Genomic DNA, 24,148 nt, shown 5'->3' with positions numbered 1-24,148 from the left:
AACACCTAAGGATTTTCAATGTAACTTTGTCTTATTGATTGATTTGTAAAAACTATTTTTTTTTTACTTCAAGCCCCTTTGTTTAGTATAAGAATGTTGCCTTTTGAATACTTGGACAATGGCACTAGCTTTATTTACTAGATCTTAAGTGTTTTCTGTTCCAGAAGGTACAGATTCTAAATTTAGGTGTATAAACTTCATATTTTTTAGTTATTTTGGTTATTTAATTTTATTTGTCAAAATTTAGTTTTATGTTTATGAACAGTTTTTTAACTCACTTAAAATACTTTTATTATTATACATATTTTCAGAATATTTGTAAAGATTTATTATTTTCATTTTCTAAGTTTAGCTGTTCAATATTAGGAGTGATTTTATTTTATGTAGTTTAAACAAATTCAATTAATTACTAGTGCTAGATTTAATTGATTAAAACTGAATTGTTTAAAAATTTATAAAACAGTTAAACAAATTTTAAATAGTTTCAAATTTTTACCTACCTACAATCACATATACTAAAAATTTATAGACACTATTTGAAAATATATGGTGCTCTTACGGTATTATGATTATACTAAATATTTTATGTATACTGACATTACCAATTCTCCCCTCTTATTTCATTTTGAGATATCTGTTGCATTTTTTGTGGTAGCTCTTGTAGAGAGGGTAACAAGAAAAATTTGAATGTATATGATCATAAAAATTTAAATTTAGGGGAGGAGACTGTATGGAGACAGTGGTAGACTATGGCTTCCATGGTCAATAGTTGCAGTAATGGGTTAAAAAGGGTGCTTACAATTTTTAAACTTAAAATTTTTGGTTATGCTAAACTTCAAGTGAGCACACTTTGGTTCAATATACAGTAAGTAGTATGTATATACTACTTTTTGAGTTTTTATTTTTGTTTTTATTTTTGTTTTTATTTTTATTTTTTCATTATTTTTTAAAAGTCAGCTAAGTATTAGTTACAAGCAAACAATGCCAGCGCGATGACCAAAAGTTCTTTCTCCACACCAATCATTGACCTTAGTTGTGAGCATTCAAATTTTCTTTCTTTCTTTATCTTTTTAGATAAAAGACAATAAAAAAAACTGCAAAATATATGGCTCTGAGACCTGGTGCACTAAGACCTGGCAACTCGATTGTTATCGAGTCGCACACCACCAGTACCTTTTAACGTCTTGTCCACAACAAAGTAAGCAAGCAGTTTGTCAAAAAATTACACTATAAAGGACTTCTAGTTTTGTGTAAATACTTTATTTAGTACTTTAATCGACATTTTTAAGTTTAAACTTTATCAATATATTTCCTTTAAATAAATTTAAAACAATATAAATAGTTATTCATTGACTTATTTTAAAAATAACAGTGTTCACAGATAATATGTATAATATTTGAATTTAAAGACACAAAATTTTAAAAGTCCCCTTAAATAAAACTTTTTTATAGTAATTGTAATACCTTCGACCAATTTGAATATATCGAGCTGAGATTGATTGACCTTATATTTTTTTTTAGTTTTTTGATCTGTAGTAAATATTTTAAGTTCGAATAGCCTTAAAAACCTGCAATTAACTTTCATTCTTGCTGAGCCTGCATAATTTAGTTTTCAATTTGTTTAAAAAAAAATTTATATGTTTTGGTAAACCAGTTAAATTTCAGGGTATAGTATAGAAAAAAAAAGTTTTTTTTTCTGCTGACTCAGCAGATATGCAAAACTGTCGCGGGATTTTTGAAGCTACTCCTAAACTTTATCTTCTTCATCTTTCAAAGCAGTTGTTTCCTACATTTAAACAGCTAAACACTGTGCAGTAGGGTTGCCTAAATACTAATGAATTGCTATGCCGACTGACCATGAATGCTTTTAAAAAATTAAATTGCTTTAACTTTAAATGTTATTCCCGAGTAATTTTTGTAATTTTGTTTCTCTCGGTTATCGAGTCGCAAACCATTTGGATACCTTTTATGTCATTGTCCTATGCTGTGACCTAGCATGTCTGATGTGAACCTAGCATGTCTGATGTGCTGTGAAGTGCAGCATACTTGCTAGATTTTTATGACAAATTCACACTAAATGACTCAAGCAAAATATTTACAGTTAAAACAATAAAAATATTTATTTAATATTTAGATTCTCAATCTAGAATTCCTGCAACCTTTTTGTGCAAATCCATTAAAAAATATGCTTTTAGTAAATATTTGTTGTTTTTTTTTTTAATTTCAAGGCGATATTTCGAATAAATGTAGTAAGTACGGTGTAATATATTTATCATTGTGGTGATAAATGTATAGCAAAAAACTAGTCGAGCACAAAATTTTAAAATAAAACAAACGGTATTTTATTAACTATTCACAAATTTTATTTTTGAACAAGGTGCTGTGTACAGTTCACGACGGTAGATTAAAAAAGTAGAACTTTTTTTCTAACAAATTATTCAAAAAAAATATGTGTAGCTCATCTAATTAAACTTTTTAAAATAGATAAGTTACTTTACAAAATAACAATTAAAAAACTTTTCAGTTTTTCCACATTAAATGTATTTTTCTACTTTAACTTATATTTTAACGAGTGGTTTTCCAATCTTACAAACATTTTTTTGATTACTTTTGTTTTAATGTGATTTTATACTTTAAACCTGTTTAATATTTAGTTTAGTAACCTTTAAAATAAAAAGCTTTAAGCTCAATGATTCTTTTTAATAGATATACTTTTTGTTTGTGATTTTATAAAATCTGAAAACTGTCAAATATCTACTTTCATTAAATTAAAAGATTTAATTAGTTGATATATACTTTTTAAACATAGCTGAGACACATTTATAGAGTCTTTGGGTTTTTATTTTTATTTTTAACATATTTAAAAAGGTTAAAAACTAGCATTTTTAGTATTTAAACAATTTTAGTTAAAAAAATCTTAATTGAAATTTTCTATAAGTAAAATGTTTTTGACCGAGCAAAAAGACCCTAATTAGAGAATAAAACTGAAAAAGGGCTATATCCCAGAAGTTATTAAGTTTATATAATTAACAAGTACACTCATATAAAAGTTTATTAAATAAAAAGTATTTAAATACAAAATAATGTAATATTATTAGCCGTTATGTTTATGAGATATGTCACTTTAGATTTTAAAAAGCCAAAATATACCGCTTTTTATTATAAGCTCTAAAACCAATACAATAAACCCTCACTAAAAAAAAATAGTTATTTTAGTTAAATCATTTAAAGTACACCTTGTATGTAAAACATTTTAGAAAAAAATAAAGAAAGAGTAATTTATTTAAATTATTAAGTTACGAAAATATTCTTACTTTTTCACTTATTTTAGAATGGTTGCTGCAGAAAAAAATTGAGGAAATTTAAGTATATTAAAACTCGAGTTTCTGAGAGCTAACCATGTCTTTTTCAATAAAATGATACTTCTTGTGTTGCAATATAGACATAGAAACACTAGTTTTAATAAATCCTAAACTTTATACGAGTTAGACTTTTTTAAAGCTCGTAAGAAAATAAGAACTTTATTTAACTTTGAGAAATAAATTTAAACATTCTGCTGACAAACTTTACATGATGAGCCTTAAAAACTATATCCGTATTTTGTAATAATTACAAATTTTCTAGACTTATTCACAAAAAAAAAAGGTTTATTTTGTAATAAGAACTTGTTCTACATTGCCTATCCTTTAGTGTTTACTCTACACAACACTAAGTATTTAAGTACTAGAACAATGATCAAGGTATTCCAAAAGTTAAATCGATCCTTCTGACCAAATATTATCATAAAACAAAGATAATGTTTTAAGAATTTAAGTACAAAATTAATTTGTTGAGGTTCAAAAGTCACCCGTTATACGGCAGGTGCAAAAACCCGCTTAAAATAAGGCTTCCATTTGAAATTTAAATTAATTTTAGTAAAATGTTTTTACTTATATAGTTTTAAACTAAAACTTTTAGTTTGTACAGTTTTAACAACAATTTAAAGGATTTGGTTTCTTTCAGAAAAAATAAGCCAATCAAAAAATAAACATGGAATAAATTAGTTAAATAAATTAAAAATAGTATTAGTAACAGAAAATCTTAATAAATAACAAATCTAAATCAATTTAGTCATGAGATATAAAAAGTTAGTGTTTTGATTATAAAACATTATTCAAGTTGTTATCTATATGTAAGATGTAATTTACCGTAGGAAAGTTAAAAAACCTCAACCTAATTAAAAAAAATTGTCTATTAAAAGTACTTGTACTTGTCTCTATTACCAGTAAAATTTTTGTTAAATTTTTGTAAAGGTAAACATTAAGTTTTTAATTAGTTGAGGTACTAAAACTTAAGTGATAATACGTTGTTTAAAAATAATGACAGGAAAAATTTATAAGTATTTTTTTCTACTAAAGGAGAATTTTATAAATTCTAAAAGGTTTTAGAGATGTCCATCTAAATAACTAAATACTAATAAACTATAAAATTAATTAGATCTTTATTTGTAATGCATGTTTGTTTTTATTCTAACTGAAATAAAATTGAATTAGTTTACAACTACTAATGTAATAAACATTCTATTTTAAAGTTTAAGTCAATTTAAAACAACATTTTTAAACAAAAATTTGGTAACGCTTCTTCAAGTTGGTTCCTTACTTGTCAGACTAACTGTTTTAAAACAGTTCTAGCATTTTCTTTAAACTCATTTTATCTCAATGCGAACTGTTATAATTTAAGCACAATCAAATCAAGCATTCTTTAAATTTTTACTTTTTAATCTAATTTTTCTAAGCTAAACTCTTGACGTTACAAGTTTAAAAACTTGTACACTTTACAACCGCTAGATTTACGTCATACTAAAATACTGGCAATTATTCGTACAGGTAAATAAATGTTCCATTCCAACTGATAACTTATATTTATATCGACTTTACAAATCTCTTTTAAATAAATATATATGTTCGTCACTTATTGTGTTTAGTTTTTCATTTCTAATTTTTTTTTAACTGAAATCATAATATTTTCAAATATCTTTAAATTTACGAATTGAGCTTTTTTTTTAAGTTTTCATCTTTAAACAAAATTGATATTAGTAAGTATCATAGTTTTGCATAAACTTGGTTTTTAATTTTTTTTATTGAAAATAGTATCTGATTTATACGAGTTACAATAGTTATTAACAAAGTTTTAAAAAGCCTTATTTTAAAATTTTTCTATTGTTCTTATTATTACTTTCAATAAACTTTGTTAATAAACCTTTAAAAAAATTAATATTGCTTTTTTTTTATTCAAGTAAAATTTAAGATGTTCCTTTTTTATATTTTTCATATTAAAATTTAAACTTTTACGCAAATAGCTAAGCAATAGATTATTTCAAAAAGTTATTTAATTATTTTTATTTATAAAACTCTTAAAAATGAACTTTTAACTTAATTATCCGCTTTAATTGTTTAATTTAGTTAAAAACTCGCTTATAAATATTCAACGACGTCTTCATTATATTATAAAATTGTTATACTAATAGTTTGTATTTATTTTTTGTTTAACTATTAAAATATTATATGTTAAGAGTATTCTTTTAACACAAGAGGTCTCGACAAAAATTTTCCGGAGAAAATACTAATAATGATTTTATATATTTCGTTTACTTTACAACAGGGGTCGGCAGGCAGTTGGTGGTCGTGGGCCAAATTTCAAGTCTCCAAAGTCTTCGCGGGCCGCAGTTTTAGTTTTAGTGACATTTGAAAAATCTTTTGGTTTTAGTTTTAGTCACACTAGAGAAAAGTTTTACTTTTATTCAACTTATTATTTTAAAAGACTTTTAGATATACATAGAATGCCTATTTAAATTAATAATTTTTAGAATATAATTTACGTTGACTAATATACATAAGTGTTAATAAACTATGTACTTTCATAAGCACTTAATAAGTTAAACTTAATATTTATTTTATTTTATCTACAACCTAACTTTCTATAAAAACCTAACTTGAAAGACAATTTATGGGTCACTTTTGTACATTTGTTATATTAGTTACCTTTTTTCATAGTTCTAAGAATATTTACTTTAAAAAAAGTTTTTGCGTGGTAAATAATTTACACTCATTAAAAAATTTAGTAATTAGTTAACTTAATAAAACTAGTACCTTTTTGTATTCCAGAAAGCTAAAACAAGTTCTGGAATACTTTAATAAAATATTTTATTAGTAATTAGTCTTTTACATGGTTGCCATTTAAAAAGCAAAAATGTCTGAGTTGTATCAAACCAGCCTAAGTTTATTAAAAGTTGAAAGAGCTAATAAATAGCTGTTAATCAAGCTTAAATACCTATTTAAAATATCATCATTATCAAAAAGTACACAAATAGTAAGAAAACAAGAAAAAACTACAATTAGTATATTACACTACAGTCATAAAAACTATTCTGAGAATTGGAACATTTCTTTAAGGTGTTTGAAATAAAAGTTTCACACACACCTGAGTTTTCAAGCTTTTAAAATAGCCTGATTGTGTAGCAACCCAGTTAAAATAAAGTTCACAACATAAAGAAATTACGAAGGTTATTAACAGTAAGTAAATTACATGCCAAAAAAATATAAGTCAGCTGGATTGGACAATTAAGTTTCTTAAAGAAATTTAACAAAAGTATAAAATTTTATTGGGTCATTAGTGAAGTAGAAAAACTTATTTTTTATTAAGCATTCTAGCAATTCTTTACCTGCAATGAAAGTATTGCATTTAAAAATAGTGCTAGTAAAATATAGGACGAGCTACAAGAATAAAAAGCCGTTAGTTAGGAGTTATTGCGAGAAACGATAAAAAAACAAATCACCAAAGTCAGTTCCAACAAGCACATGATTATCTTCAGTAACTACAGAATGATCAGAAAAAACTATTAAGGCAAGTTATAAAGTAGCAAAATTTATTACTTAAAATGAGATACCGTTTATAATTGAAAACTTTTTTAAAGAATTTATGTTGGCGGTAATGAAAAACTTTTTTCTTCAATGACAACAAGAAGTCGTGTTTAGGAAATGCATTAAGGTTACAAAGTCGAATAAATCAAATTTAGACTTTAATCAATCTGTTAACATGAGAGCACTGATAGAAAAACCTTTGCTCATCTGAGAATTTTTATTATAGATTTTTTTTAACTTAGACATTTTAGTAGAATTTCTTGGTTTAGTTCCAACGCGAAGCACAACAACCGGTGAAATTTTACAAGTAAAGGTGCAATGCACCAATACAAAGTTTTTGGAAGTACATTCCTTCTTTTATTTTTAGTATAAAGTTTGATTAAAGTTAAAAAATGTCTTAAAAAGTATATCAATATTAAAAAATACTGTTAAGCTACTTTAATATATTTTTTAATAAAAAAATATTTATTTGGTAAATTTTGACTTCATAAAAAATATTTTGGAAACTTCATTACTTTACATGTAAAAATTGTTTGAAATTCAGGCTTATCAAAAATTCTCAAATACAAGTTTTTTTTCCAGATTTTTTAAGCATAAATTTTCAAATTCAAAGCTTTTACGGGATTCAAGTTTTTTGGCTTCACTGATTGTTCACACTTAAATGTACACAATATTATAAATAATATGTTGAATTATATCAGCTGCAAGACTTAAAACTTAAGATATATTATAACTCAAACTAACACTGTGGATTGAGCAAAACATACATTATAAGTTTAATTTGCCACTCATTCAAGCGAAAAAGCCAATCTGAGTCAACAAAAACATTCCTTTTATTTTTGTATACAAAAATCAATTCCAGCCAAAAACTTAAAAATGACTTAGTTGGCCTGAGATTTGAAGTCTTCAAATAGTGATAGTCTGAGTGTTTGGTAATGTTTAGTTGTTTATTTGCTTGAATTTGAACTGTTTTGATCAATGTGCAATTTTAATAAATTTACCATCCTTAAATCTAGTTTATATTAAATAGGTAACTCCAAAAAACAGTAATTGTGTGTATTGGTATGCAAGGCATTAAAATTAACTTAGTTTGACAAAAACAATGTTTGAAAAATAAAAATGTATACCTAAAAAAAACTGTATTACTTTATGTCATATATATTGTTTTAAATGTGTCTGTACAAATTTAGGTATTACATGTAGAAACAACAATGTTAGAAAGTTATGCATAAACTAAACTTAAACTAACTAAAGTATTAAATAAAAAGTGGTTTAAAATATGAGCATCTTTTTAAGTTGGTATGCGTAGAAATTAATTTAAAGTGCAAAGAAAACTTCTAAAAATTTAAAATGTGTCAAAAACCTTATTTCTTATTACTATGTTATTTTAAATAATTTTACACCAAAATATAACATTTACAAATAAAAAATCTATAAAAGAAACTTAGGTATAAAAATTGTTGGAAAAAAATATCTAAGCTGTAAAGAAATGATACTTTAGTTAATTACTGTGCAATACTTTTGCACAAATGGAAAACATTTGCATTTACTTATTTAATAAATAGGTGTCTTATAACTAACTTATTAAATCCAAGCACTCTTTACACTCTTTTTTTTAGATAATTACTTGCTGTTGTAAAAAAGAAGTTATTATGAAACTGAGAAAAATATCCTGTCAGAATGATAATCTGTCTTATTAACATTTTTAAACTAAAGCAGTAATTTCTTCTAATTATTTTAAAATGTTATACAGAGATTTAAAACCAAACTAATCAAATTAAATCGAATTACTGAAAAAAATTTATCTTGAAATATATTTTTGCTCAGCGGGCCACATTTACATGCTGGCGGGCCACAAAATTTTCTTTCGCGGGCCGCAATTGGCCCGCGGGCCGCAGTTTGCCGACCCCTGCTTTACAATAATGTTAAATAAGTGTTTTGATTTTTATAATTTTTTATACTACAATAAATTTGATTATATTACTTGTATTACACTTTTTCTTGAGTTATCCATCGCCATAATTTATTTTTAATTTTCAGACCGACCTGAGGATCTCAATTTTTGGTGAAACGTCGTTGTCTTTTTTGTAAAAAGGTATTTCAAAACTTTTGTTGTAGATATTATCCAGCTTTATGAAGTTTTTCTAAATATCTAAATACTAGCATTGTAACTATAAGTTATGATAATTAGTTTAAAAACCTAATTTCAATTCGACTAAAGCTAAGTTACTAAATACCATAGTTATTGAAATGAGTTGTAGTTTTGATAACCGTAAGTTTTTTTCGTGCACCAGGTCCTAGGACCAAATATTTTGAGTGTATTTTTTTTGTTCTATAACCGTTTTAACTATTTATTTCCAAAAGAGCAAACTTGCTAGTTAGTTATAAGTTTTTGATGATTTAAAAACTAAAACCATTTTATGTTTTTATAAAAAAAAAGTTTTAGTTGTATTCTGAAGAACAAAATTACTTTATAATTTTGCTATAGGGTAAGTTTCGACGAAAATTCATACTTTCTAAACTTTTAGTGTTTAAATTAGCTTATTGAAATATAAACTGAAAGTAAACATACAAAAATAATTCTTAAACTTTATTGTTCCAAATTTCATAAATACAAAGGTCATAAAATAGCTATTGAAATAGCTTAAAATAAAAGTGAAATAACAAATAACAAGTTATTAAAACTACATATTAAGTTACGCTATTGGGTAATATTATAATTTATTTGCATAACATTTATATCATCGAAAAATAATGTGTACTAAAAGCTTTTAAAATGTAAAAACAAGTTAATTTATCTACTAATTAAAAAAATGTTTATGATGTGTCTACATACAAAAAAAAAACAAATTAAATTGAGACTTTTAAAATCAAAAATAATTACAAATATGTAAAAATTAATTTTGTTAAATTCTACTTGAGTTTCGAAACGGCCCTTACACTAATTAAAAGGTTAATTCAGTCCAACTAAAATCATTTTACAGCCTTAATGAAGTTGATATTTAAGAAATCTGATATGATAAAATATTGTAATTGAACAATTTGTTTCTAGATTTAAAGTTTTATCATTATATTTATGACAATAGCACACAAATATGTTTATAAGTCTTTAACTTATCTTTTGATAATCTTACTGTTTGTTGTCCCATTAAAAAGATGCTTAACTTAAATCTATTAAAAAAAAGTAAAAGCAAGAATAAACTTTGATAAACTGTATAATAAACATTGTTATCTATTAAAATTAGTTTTTATCATATTTAAGTATGTGTTTAACAAAAGCGTCAAATATATCTTGAGAAATAGTAAAATAGTTTATCTTGTTATTTTAATAAACTTTGGAATTTATTGGTCTTTGTCTTTTTTTAGTAGTAAAATAAATTTTCAAGTATTATTTCAATTGTTAACTGATATTTAGTTTAAGTTGTGAAGAATTAAGTAAATTGCAAACAAAGTATGGTAATAAACTTGTACTTGTAATAACTTTTAATAGCTGTACGAAAAATGATTAAAAAGAACTGTTTGTACTAAAACTTTGATAAATTTATGTTGTATACAAAATAAGTTAAAACTATGTTTGTTTTATTATTTTTCAAACTGTTAAGTACTGTGTTTTACTTTTGTAATTACAATATTAGTAATTTCTATCATAATGTTTTATAGTTTATAGTCTAACCTATGTGAAAACTTATCTTGAAAGTGTAAAATATTAAGTGCTTTCCCAACTGAATATATTGTATAATAAACACTTGTTTATCTTTTATTTTTAATATTAGTGATTCTAAAGATAATCTATCTTCTTTTAAAAGAAAATTTCTAACCGAAAAAAGTATTTTAAGTTTAGGTTTATAATTAATTTTGCCTAAAGTTTAAACAATTCTTTAGAGTCTCTTAACAATACTAATTAGTTTTAAGAACAAAAATAATAAAGCCACAACGATATTTTTAGTAGTCTAGCACATATAAAATTGTTTATAAAAAGGTCGATTCTGTCTAAAAATTGAGAATATCTTCGTTAATTTTTAAATTTAAATTTTTCAAAGTTGTGCCAACTTCATTCTAAAATAAAACAAATATTAACTATTTATCTATGTGCAAAATATTAAAAATTTGACTCTATGGCTAAAATGTATTTGTTTAGGTACAATCTGTAACCATGTTAAAAAATATTACATCTGTAACCATGTATGTTAAACCATGTTGAAAAATATTTAAGAAATATGTTGAAAACAAACGTAAGATATATCATACGATTATTATAAATTAATTAATTAATGCATTTTTATTTGTACAGAAGTTTCTTATTAGCGAAGTTTAAATAATAATAATTTACAGTAATGTAAATGTTTTATTAACTAAATAGTAAACTTTTTAAAAGTAGTAAATATCTATTATCAAATTTCAAATCAGTAATAAAATTAAAACTATGTTGATATTAAGGAAAATATTGACTTTTATTAAGTGTTTGACAAACTAGTCGTTTTTTTTTTGTAAAACTTGCAAAAAAAAAGTACTCAGAATTTTTTCAGAGTTTAATTTTTTTATGATATTAAGGTAGTTTTAATAACGTTTTAATAATTACATTTATTAAAAAAAATTTAAAAAGTTTCACGTGGCTGTATTAATAGTTAAATTATGTCTTTATTATTTTTTAAGTCAATTAATGACGCCGTATAAAAAGAATAAAAAACTAAAAAAAACTATACAAAGTTTAAAAAAAAAGAAAAAAGTATATACTTAAATGCAGCATGGAAATGTTCTAAGTTCAAAGTTTAATCATGAGAGAACTTGTGACAACATTTTTGTTACATGTTTATATATAAAGTAGTTTTTTTCTGTTGATTAGTATTAGGTGTAATTTTTAATGTATTTACAATTAACTATGAATTATGTATTATAACTTAAGCTGTTTTGTATGAAAAACAAAATTTCTATAGTTTCTATATTACTTTAACATAATTAAGCTTTAAACAATTAAACTGTAAGAGAATAACCACTTGAAATCATACAATAAAGTAATAAAAACCTATATTGAAAATTTAATTGTAGAATAAAATAACTAAATTTCAATTCAATTACTTTATAAGGAGTAGGTTATTAGCTCTTAGTGTTAGTAAGATTTTTTGTAGTATGTAGTCTCAGTACTAATTTAGAAGAGTAAGTTATCTATTTGTTAATAAGGCAGAAAGCTTTTACCGTTTTGTTTTCTACCGTAAGCATGTTGATTAAAACTTAATAAAATCAACATCTTTAGGCAGAAAACTAAATGTTAAAAGCATTTACTCAATATCAAATTAGTCTAACTGATTTAGTGTATTTGGTTAATTGACTATAAAAATCATCGTATACATCGAGTCCTTAAAACTTAAATTTATCTTAAGAAATTGTGCAAGTTAATAATACTTTGGTTTAAAAAGTATTGTTAGCTTTCGCAGCATCTTAAATTTGACAATCACTGCTATATATGGTTAGTTTTAGCTTAAATTTAAAATGATTTAAAAAACATAAGTTTTACAGTTAGATATTTGGTTTTTTTTAAAGTTTTAACTTAAAAAAGAAATCGAAGTCACTAAAATTATAGCTAAAAACTTGTACGAAAAAATATTTAGTTTAAAAATTACAAGCAAGAAAACTACTTGAAGGAAATAAATAAAAGTTTTACAAAACAAAAATAAACTGAAATAAACTTTCATGGTTTTTATGTTGCTTCCAGTTTTTTTATATGCTTAAAGTACCTTTTAAGTTTTGAGTTTATTTTTATCGTAAAGCTTGGATTTTAACAAATCCAAAAATATTTATTAAAATATAGTTAATTTATTTTATAACTTTGTAAAACATTGAAACTTACTATTTGTTGAGTAAAAACAATTGTCAAAAATAATGTTTTTCTATACTAATACATACAGACTATACAAACTATTTGTCGGTTTAACCTTAAAAACTGTTGTTTTAAATAATTAATCTCTTTGATTATGCAGTACATCACTAAAAAAATAAACAAATGACAAGTTGTTTATTACTTATTTCTAATTCATTATAGCAAGTTAATTTCAAACATTCATACAAATAGTTTAACCCTGTTTTATATAGAAATTGGAGCTTTTTAAATACTTAGGTGATAAGTTTTGAAAAGGATCTAGAATAGCAACCAAATAATTTTTTTTTTTAATTGACATGTAAGTAGCAGAATAAACTTTTATGACTTTAATAGTTAAAACATGCGCATAATTTAAAAATATCAAAGTTAAATACTAATGGGAAGCTAGAAAAAGATAGTTTGTTGTTGAGTATTTCCTGTTTAACTGAACTTACTTTGAATTGTTGTAAGAATTTTAAAATACTCTCACCTTTACTTCTATTAAACTCTTTTGAAATTTGGTTGTAGCTTTTGTATAGAATAATATAACTAACTAAAAAACACGGTCAAGAAGTATTTTCTATTAGATTTTTAAGAAAGTGAGTTTTTTTTAAAGCTTTTTACAGACTTTTTAAAGTTTTTAAAAGTAGTTTAATTTAATAAACTTAATCTACTAATACTTTATTAGATCTAAATAACAAATCGGGAAAAATTTTAGTTCAACTTTACAAAAAAAAGCATGCCTTTACAACTTTTAAAATAACTTAGTTTATAAGATGTTCTACCAAAGTAAAGTTCTTTTGAAACTTTTTCAACAGAGTAAAGTTTAACATTGGAAATAGTTTATCAACAGTTTGAATTTTATGATTAATGTAAGAATCTGTTTCAATTTTTTTATGTTTTTTCAATTATTCTTAATTGTACCCAGATTTTTTCGAATAATTTTTTTTCTTATTATGTCTTATTGATATCTTATTTTGGTATTTACAAAAAAAAAATTTTAAATGCTTTGAAAAGTTATCGAATTTTTCTTTTTTTTTGTTAAGTATTTTACCTTTTTCACCGAAATTTATTTGGTCAAGCAAAACACTTTTTACTTGTCCTCTGTTTTGATGTAATTCTAAAAAATATACAACGTTTTACCCTTAAAATTAAAAATAACTTGAACCTATATGGTAATATAATTTATTCATAGATATTCTATCAAGCTATAGAAACTTATAAAATAATGACTTTATAATCGATGAACCCTTAAATTTCTTATGATAACACTTGCACATTCTTTAAATAAATAAGAAGAAAAAAAAACGCATGCATTGTTTGTTAGTTAAAAAGTTATTGAATTAAAGTAACAAGAACTGAAAAATTTATTTAAACATTCTAAAAATTTAATCAATAAGTTTTAAGAACTAAGTTATCATTCCGAGTTCGTTTAAATCACAAAAAAATACTCGAGCATGAAAATTTAAGTCAAAACAAACAATCAAACGTTAGTAAAAAATTTATCTCTCAGAATTCTATATTTTTGACAACGCTGCTTAGAAGTACTAAGTTATTAGCATATAGCTATTATATAGAATTTTTTTACTGATTGTCAACTTAAAAAGATAAATTTAATCCGTAAGTTATATTTTAAAATATAAAGAAAATACTATATTAACTTTCTAAAACTTTAGTTTATACTTACCTATGAGTTTTTAGTATTGACTATTTGTACTTATACAACCTTTTATATGAAAATATGTTACTAGTTCTTTAGTTCTTAAGATTTGCAAAGTTTAGCTTGAAATTTTCTCATTTTAAGAATCGATTTGTAAGTTACTGAAAAAATTTGACCTTTCAAAACTCCATGCTTTTATTTAACTTTTTTAAAAACAACAAAGCAGAAAGCTATGTTTAATAAAACTTGTTTATTGTCTATTACATAAATTAATGTTTATTTTATAACACCAAAAAGGTTTAAAATAATGTGCTCGAATTTTTTGATAAGTACAGCCAACTTCTAGTTGAGTATGCACTTTTGAGTTAAAAGTTGTGCTAAAAGTGCAAACATGTATTCTTCATTTCAATCTTAAAAATCATTACCAATAAATAATGAAACAAAAATTTATTTAAAATTTTTCATATTTATTGAAATTCGACTATGAAAGGTAAATGGGGTCATGTAAGAAATTTTTCATTGATTTAGCCTTGAAAAATTTTACATATAGATTTTTTTTTAACTTTTTTTAAACTGATCTAATCTCAAAAGTAAACTAATATTGGTAGTATGTGTACTTTGTTCTATAAAAATTACAACTATTACAAAGTTAAAGTTTCCAAATAATATCCAAAATTAATAGTTAATTTAATTTTTTTTTTTAATTATTAAACTAGAAAAAAGTTAGGGGATACTTTCTTAATCTACAAAACTTTTCAGCATTTTGATCAAAATTTTTAGAAAGAATGTTTACAATGAATGTTTATATATTTTTTAATGAAATTTGAATCACCTTATAACGTTGATACCCTTAATGTATGAAGTTTTAGATCAGTATTTTTTGAATATGCTCTTATGGGCTGTACTTAAAGTACGTGATTAAGCGAAAAATGACTGTATGTTATTTAAGAACAATATGAACACTTTATATGAGTGTGAGGTAAAATGTTTGAACAAATATAACACAAAAGTTTTTTAAGTTGTTTGAAAGATGTTTATTAAAACTTTTAAAGAGATATTATAAACATTTGTCTAGTTTATAACAAAGTTATATAAACAATAATTGTTAACTTTACATTTAGAATAAACTGCATAACAAAAAAACAAGTTGTTTTTATCTTATATGCACTGTATTGTTTTGAACTTGAAAAATACTTAAATGCCGTAGTAAATACACAAATTATAAATATAATTTAGTTAACTTCCTTGTAAAATTTGTATATCAAATTGTTTATTTAAAAATATCAAATTTTTCTTGTTTTATAAGAAAATTATAAAATTTTATGTTTATGTCAGTGCTGTTTCATGTTCTTCTTAAACTTGATTGACCTACTTACTGTATTTAAACTACAATGAACTCTAATGCTTTTGTAAAAACTTTTACGTAAAATACAATTTTTATTTGTGTTTAAAACCATAGTATTAATATTTTTTTGTTGGTAAATTTAACATAATCATTTTTTCGTAAATTCGTAAATTATTTTTAAGAATCATGTTAAGGCTAATTTTTTAAAATTAAATTTATTTTGTACTTTATACCATTAAATACCTAAAATGAGTTGTGTTTAAAAAAAAACGCGAGTTCAAGTAAAAATTTAATAAAAAATTACATTACAATACTTCTGAAGAATGTTTTGCAGAATTTCTTCTTTTTAACCTCTAAGTTTGGTAGTAACAAAGTTTAATTTTAAAACTGTTATATTTTATTATCTGCTTGATTAACACTTTGATTACTTTTTTATGCGCCTGGCATAATCTTTAAATTGTTATTTTTTTACATATTGTTTTAGTTCGTTGCTTGTAATAATATGGTTAACAAACGTAATACTAACTTAAAAGACTCAACTTTATTTTGGACAATACAAGGATTTATGAATACCTATTTAAACTGAAGAAATTTTAATTACAATAACGTTATACGCTATTAGTAACTTTAAAAAAAATTAATTTCATATAATAAAAAAATATAGAGTGATTTTTCTCGCTTACGTACTTTTAAATAAAAGAAAAATTTAAAAAAAAAGTTGTTTTGCTTTTGATTGTGTTAGCAAGAGGTTTTAATTTGCCACTGAAAATTGCATAATAAAAAAAAAAGACTAGAATTTCATATAATGAATCTTTGAAAAAAGTTTGAAACAAATAGTAATAGGTTGAAAACTATTTCGTTTATAGATATAGATTCATAATACTTTAAATATTCTTATTTAAAAACAAGGTTTTGATTTACAGCGACACATTAATTAATTACATTTTGAAAATATTGTATAAACAAAACAAAAGAATTACACTTAACATTTTTCTGGAGATTAACAAATTAGCCTAGGTGAAAGATCATAAACAGCTAAGGCATACGACACATTTTTTGATAAGCAACATGTATTAACGTTGCGCAAACAATCTTAACTAAGTCATAATATTTTTTTGGATCAAGTGAAAATTCTGACCTCATTTTTGATGCTAAAAAGTTGTGTTTCATATACTTCACTTATAAAAAAAATACTAAACTTAAAATTAAACTAAATAAAGTGTTATTACCGAACTTTTTATACAAAATTTATAAAAACTTCACACAATATACTTTTTTATACATTATACTATAACATTATGGTATAATAATAAATAATTTTTATGAAAGTTAAACTTAAGAAAATTTAACTTTAAGATTAATGCTAAGCTTGAACCTAAATAAGTTAGGTTATTCTAGTCTACACTGTTTTCAGTAAATGGGGTTGAAACTTTAGTTGAAATCGATCTGAAAAAATCACATCAAAAACTCAATTAGTTCTTAAAACTATCAAATTTATTAATTAAACGAAAAAAAACCCTAAAGTTTAGACAAAAAAAAAATTGTTTTAGAGACATAATCGTTAATAGTAATTTATTTAAGTAAAAACTATACTAGAAAATATAAGTTTACACAAGTTAGAATCAGTTCATGTACTAGAGTAGAAATATACTTAAATTAAGAAAAATAAAGTTTAAGAAAAAATTTAGCAGAAATTAGATAAAACTTTAAAAGTCTGCTTAAGCTTACATCAACTACTTTTAAAGTTTAATTTAACAAAACTTTTTGTATACAATAACTAAAAATATATGTCTTCAAAAAGTGTTTTAGATTTTAGAGGTCGTAAACGATATATCAATAATTACAATTTCTCAAAAGAATTGTTTTAAGTTACAGAAAACTTTGAAAAAAAAAAAAACTTTCTTATTATAGTTCTAAAATAAATAAAAAAATAATTTATGTTTTAAAGTATTTCAAAAGGTTTAAGAAAAAATTAATAGAAATTGTTAAATAACACCGATATTGTCTGTATAAATGGTATACAAATTATTTAAAGTTTGGTGAAAACCATGAATTAAAACTATTTAGCTTCTAAAATTTATCACTTGAAGTCTTTAAAAAAGTAGAAATATACCAAAAAATAACTACTCCAGTTTTCCACACCCGTTCTTTTCATTCTCAGCTTCTTCGCCATCAAAGTAGCCCGGCGGAGGCGACAAGGGCTCGAACTCTTCGCTTGCGCTGAACGTTTCACCTTGAACCTCGGCCGCCCTCTCGCTTCTCTTCTTCGACATGATTTTGTACGCGGCGAACGCTCCGATGAAAAAGGCGAGGGACGCGTGCGCGCAGTTTTCCCTCCCCTGCATCGTGTACGTGTTGAACCTGATCTTCCAGCCTTTCAGCTCAAACGGAGGCTCGGCATCTTTCGGGTGATGCATCCTGGTGGGCTGACCTCCCATTATTATTGTTCCTTGCAAATGAGGAATGTGTTTAAAATTTTATTAACGTGTTTGACAAAGCTGTGCAGAGAAAGATTGTTTTTATGACGTAATAATGTATTTTTAGTTGTTGATTTTGAATTACTCACATTAAGTTTTATGCGGGAAAAATTTTAAATAGTTATTTGTTGTTGAGTTACTCCAAGTTTTTATGTTTTTAGGGAATGAGTAAACCAGGGTCCGCAATCTTCTTTAAGGTGCAGTTGTTATAAAGTTATTGTTGTAAGTAGTATTTAATCACTGTTCTAAAAAAAAAATGTGATAAACTAAGAAAAAAAAAGTGAATAGTAATCATTAGATTAAGAGCTTATTTGTAAGTTTTTACCGCAAAAGCTTTTATCTATATTACATTAAAAGTTAAGCTTGAAATTAAAAAGTACCTCGCGGGCCGCAGACTTTAGCTTTAAGTGCCGCACTTGGCCCGCAGTTTTCCGACCCCTGTTTTAGTACTAAGTAAAATACATCAAAGTTCTTAAGTTGAGTTTTCAACACAGAAAAAAATTTAAATTTAACTATTCAAAAACGAAATTATTACAATGTTTCTCCTTATAAGGATCGTTAGTTATGATTCTTTTGAAATAAAATACTCTAGAAAATGAAGCACTTCGTTACAATTAATAAAAAAAAAAGAATAAGTATTTAGTAAAACAGCAACTTTTAATCTATTAAGTTGTACCCAGTCAATTATTGTTAGTAGTTTGACGCATATAAGTTACTAAGTAGCTTTTGAGTAATAACCTTCCCTTTTATAACAAAGCTAATTATGTTATAGGAAAGTAATAAAAATCACAAAGTTATAAAAAAAATTACTGCAGATCCCATTAAATCATTAAAAATTCTTTGTTTTTTAAAAAACATTGCTATTTTGTGAATAAAATCAATTATCCTAAGGAACTCAATTTTGTTTAATGGAATAGGTATACTAACAATTCCCAACCGCGAACAATTCAAATATATATTTTTTTCATTAACTAATTATTCTTTATTAATTTTGGTTTTTATTTATCTATTTTTTATTTATTTTTTACTATCACTGTTATCCCTAACCCATGGTCGGTCAGCGGTTCTTGAATGGGAATTGATCGTGGGTTGGATCTGAGCGGTTCCCAATGGAATAATACGGCTAGTAGTTTTTTAGTCAGTATTGTATCTAAAGTAAGTTTTTTTTTTTTTTGTGCTGCAAAGTAATTAGTGCATAATGCACATAAATTTTAGAACTGAAAAAAATTTTATTGAAAGCTTTTTTTATCTGAATGTATTTTAAAATTTTATTTTGTAGTGTTTAAAAATCTATTCTACAAAGTGTATTCAAAAAAAAAAATATTATATTTGTAACTAATTAATTTGGGTAGGAGTCTAATATTTATAAAGGGACACTTTTGCACGAAGGGTCAAATATCCACGAAGACGCTTTTGCACGGCGTCATTTTTGCACGGGTTAAAAAATGTTTTAGTCTTTTTTTTTAATGTTTTTTAATATCACTATTACCCCTAACCTTCGGTCGGTTTTTATTATTATTTTATAATTTATTTTTTTCTCGATTATTTTTGATTCATAATTTTATTAGGTTTTTTCTTACTAACAATGTTACACCTTACCCTCAGTCGGTAACTTTTTTTTTCAAATTTATCTTTAAATTTTCTTGTTACTCTCGTCAAAAACGACCCTTCTAGCAAAAGTGTCTTCGTATATACTTTAACCTTCGTGCAAAATAGTGTTAGTGCATATTTGACCCGTTCCTAATTAATTAAACCTATTCCAAAATTATCTACTCAGGACAAGTTTCCAAAATTAAAAAACCACTGTTTCGTATAACATCTTATTTATGATAGATCTAAATATACATTCTTTTAACAAAGTTCGTTTCCCAAACGATTGTTTGTGAATTCTTCATGCAGTTTGTTGTATTATCTATTCAACATAATTTAGCTTCTACTGTATTCCTATTGACAGGGTATATGCTTAATGCAGTAGCAGCTTTCTATTAGATTAAAGTTGTAGTTTAGATACTAAAAGTTTAGTGTGAGCAAAGTACAGCACGCGGGCCGGATCCAACTCGAATGTACTGATTTATGTCCCTCGACATGTAATTAAAAATTTACAAAACAAATAAAATCACATTGTTTGTGAACTCTCCATACAGTTTGTTATTATTATATATTCCAGTGAACTTGTTTTGCTAGGATCTTTTGTTAACAAACGATTAAATTTTTATTTTGAATAACTTTTTGTAATATGTATTTTTAAGCTTGCTCTTAATGTGAATTTTTAGCACACCAAGTAGTAATTCTTAATAAATAAAATATTCAAAAAAAAGCTTATATTTTTTTTATGTAGTGAAGTTTTTTGAAGATACGTGGCCCCTGAAAACTTTTTAATAAGTCAAACCGGCGAATTTAAAAAAATGCTCACCTCTAACGGCCTTCTGAATGCTTAATCTATTATCGAAAATGACCTTCTTTATTTAAAGCATGTTGTTAATTTAATTTATTTAAATAAAGATGTGCAAGTTAAATATTTTATTTACAACCAGGTTTCGGTGACAAAAAATTTACGACCTCTTCAAATAAAATAGTAAACTGCACATAACAATGTTGCTTATCTACAATGTTAATAATAAATATAACGAAAATAAAATATTTTATTTCCACATATTCATTAAAATAAGCTCTTTACATTTCAGTAAATTGAGCATTCTTTTTTAGTTAAGACAAATAACTATATAATTTAATATTTAAAAACTATTCTTAAAAATTATAGACTATGTAACTTGCTATATTTTTTCAATTCAAGATAGTTTACTTATATTCTTTTCTATTACACCATAGTATTTCATAAAATTTGATCAAGTTGTAAAAATGTTTGTCAAAATTTTAGATTGTTAATACTTTCCATAAAACAACATACAATTTTAATTTAGAATCAATCAATATATATCGTTAAAAAATGGTCTGCTAATAAATAAATAAAAAATTAATACACTGAGTATATTATTTACTGCCTTTTTAATATTTTTGTAAAATTGACTTTGACCATGGTTTTTAAATGTAGTGGAAACCCCTACACTAGTAGTAATATATAAAACAAGAGTTTTTGTAACAAAAAGTATACATAACTCGAAATAATCTAAGATAACTTTATTGAGTTCACAAGTTTCTTCAAACAAAATTTTAAAGAATGTTTAATGGTTATTATTACAACTTTTTAACAAAATTTTCTAAGTTTAGTTAAATCACTTGCTTGAATCGTATGTTAAATTAAAAAAAAAAATATTTTGCTATTCTTTATCCTAAAGACTAGTTCTTATATAAGCAAAAGATTGAGTTTTATATAGATTTTAAAGTTAGTTATTAAAAAAAAAGTAAAAAAAAATTGAGGTTACTTTATTCTCAAGTTTATAAAATACCTACATAATAAAATAAAACAGTTATTATCTAACACATTAATCTTTAAGTTACTACCACGCAAGCAAAAAAATTCACTAAGAAGTACAGATTCTATATGATAAATATTTAACGTAAAGTAATACGTATCATATTGTAATAGTTTACTAAAATTACAATCAAGTGATGCTTAAAAGATATTCTCTAATGTTTTTGTCTTCTGCACAGTCTATGCAACTTTCACCATCAATATCTTCCAAAGTAACATCGGCACCTTTTGATAAAAGCAACTTTATAATTTGCATGTTTCCCGTACTTGAAGCTGTTTTTATTTCAAAAAATTAGATTTTGCAATTTTCTATTTTTAGAAGCAACTTAAATTAGCTAAGTTTAAGAGATATCTTTTTACAAACCAACTTGTCTCGATGACTATTTAACAAAAATAAAATCTCAAAGTTTGATCAAATATATTTCGACTACCTTTCTTCAGAGATGTATAATACAGCATAATGTATCAAAATAAAACTTAATATCACATTAAAAAACATTAAAATAATTAATCAACGTAGTATTAATCAAACTAATTTTAATTTAATATAACAAAATGCCTTTTTAATTAAATAAAGAAGTTTTGTAACCAGTCTCGTTCTGTTTACACAGTTTGAAGGTTATTTAAATGTATTGTCATTACTTAAATTTTAACTTAATTACTTACAGTGAAATATTTATATAATGCTTTGAATCTAGACATTTTATATTTTTGCACATTTAAAGTTATTTATTAAATGTTCATAAATTATTATCTTTTGCAGCATTCATTATAGTTCGAGTTTTTTAGATTTAGATTGCCTCAATAAATTTCAGTAAATAAAAATGTTGCAATATGTTCCTTAACTCTTGTTATCATATGTCTCGAAGTATGGCCGATATTACTCATTTCGTAGGAGCGTTCGAATTTTTATACCATTAATCTCATATCAAAAGTGGATATCAGATACTTTTTGTTTAGTTTTAAAACAGGATTTGAGACAAAAACGATTCTTGGATTAACTGTATTGTAAGAGGATTCTGTAACTTTTTTCATTTTAATTTTTAAACTGTGTGACAAAAAAGCTATATATGATAACTTTCAATTGCTCGTATCTTCTGGTCTGTAAATACTTTCGTTAATTAGACAACTATGTATTTAATAAAATTTTTATGATAATAATTAATTATTTACTAATATTTTATTTATTTTGTTTACTTCCTTTTGAAAGCTGTCGAGAGCATATTTTTATTTATCTATGATATAAAATCTTAAATTAGAACTTATATAAGATGATCAGATTTTGAGAATTAAGTTTATTTAATTACTATTAGACATTTATATACTTTTAAGTTGTATAAAATACTGAAGAAAACAAAGAAATTTTAAATACAACTACAGACTTATTTTTACTTCTGGTTCTATAGTTTTCAAAACCATGTTAAAAGTATAAAGAGACCTATACATCCATATCAAAAATTTTGAGACTTTATAAAATTACTAACTACAATAATTTTTTTGGCAAACTTATTGCTCAATCTTGGATAATTTCTACTACAAAACTTAAGTATTCTTGTTATTTAAAATTAATACTTAGCAATCAAAGAAAAATTTGTTAGCATACCATAGTGTAGAGGAGTTAATAATTCTTTGTCCACACAATTAACTTGATGGTTTTTGTTAATGAGGTAATTAACTATACCTATGTGACTTCTGTCGCATGCCCAATGTAATAAAGTCCTACCCTGATTGTTAAAACAAATTCAAACCTTGTTAAACAATTAAAACTAAACTTATAGTAAACAAAGTCAAGTACAAGTAAACCTCTTCGTCTTCTAATTGATTTAAATAACTGTTTTCGATTTCTTTCAAGTTGCCTTCTTTGCACCAATCAAACAAACTTTTATTGCAGTCTTCTATTTTTGGCTCGTCTTGTTTGTTCAACGTACTTATTGCTATTCCTAATTGAATTCTGTAAATACACTATCATCAGATACTATAAAGCGATTAAAAATAAAACCAAAAGTACTAAGTGAATATTGTGAATACCTATTTGATGTTTTACTATTAGTAAAGCTAGGATCAACTGTTTTCATTTTATTAACATATTGTTCCATTGCATCTTCTTTTGTCATACTTGATACTTCTTTCCACGCATACCTGTAAGTGAACAAAACTATGGATAAATTTTTAAATACTACTATAGGTGAAAAAATTTATTAACTTAAGTAATTTTACTTAGCTGAAAAGAAGTAATTGCTAACATTTAAACAAAACTCACCATTTCTTTCTTCCTTTCAAATCAAATATTGATGGTTTTTCGATGTTACATTCTCCAACAGTGGAAACTTTGTACCTTGCATAGAGATATAGTAAATCTTCGTCTTTTAATTTACCACTGATACTAGCAAGATGATCAACCGCAAATTCAAATTCTTCATTCATTTTAAGAAACAATCTGCTAAGTCTTTCAATGAAAAACAAATATATATACTTTTTAA

The 24,148-nt window shown here is 24.4% G+C and overlaps 1 protein-coding gene across 1 annotated transcript; it reads right to left on the bottom strand.

The window, feature by feature from the left end:
• Positions 1–21,364: 21,364 nt before the first annotated feature.
• On the bottom strand, positions 21,365–24,101 carry LOC145835284 (acyl-CoA-binding domain-containing protein 6-like). The gene is made up of 5 exons (XM_082942856.1): positions 23,929–24,101; positions 23,697–23,807; positions 23,472–23,619; positions 23,272–23,392; positions 21,365–21,941 (listed from the first exon to the last, which is right to left on the bottom strand). Exons 1-5 carry the CDS (start codon positions 24,090–24,092, stop codon positions 21,799–21,801), a joined length of 687 nt encoding a protein of 228 aa, XP_082798982.1. The 5' UTR covers positions 24,093–24,101; the 3' UTR covers positions 21,365–21,798.
• Positions 24,102–24,148: the final 47 nt, after the last annotated feature.

Source organism: Thalia democratica, chromosome 4 (assembly GCF_965202585.1).
Source record: "Thalia democratica chromosome 4, ktThaDemo2.hap1.1, whole genome shotgun sequence".
NCBI classification, from domain to species: Eukaryota; Metazoa; Chordata; class Thaliacea; order Salpida; family Salpidae; genus Thalia; species Thalia democratica.
Note: the sequence above shows the minus strand (reverse complement) of the source record. Positions and strands in the feature narration are given on the sequence as shown.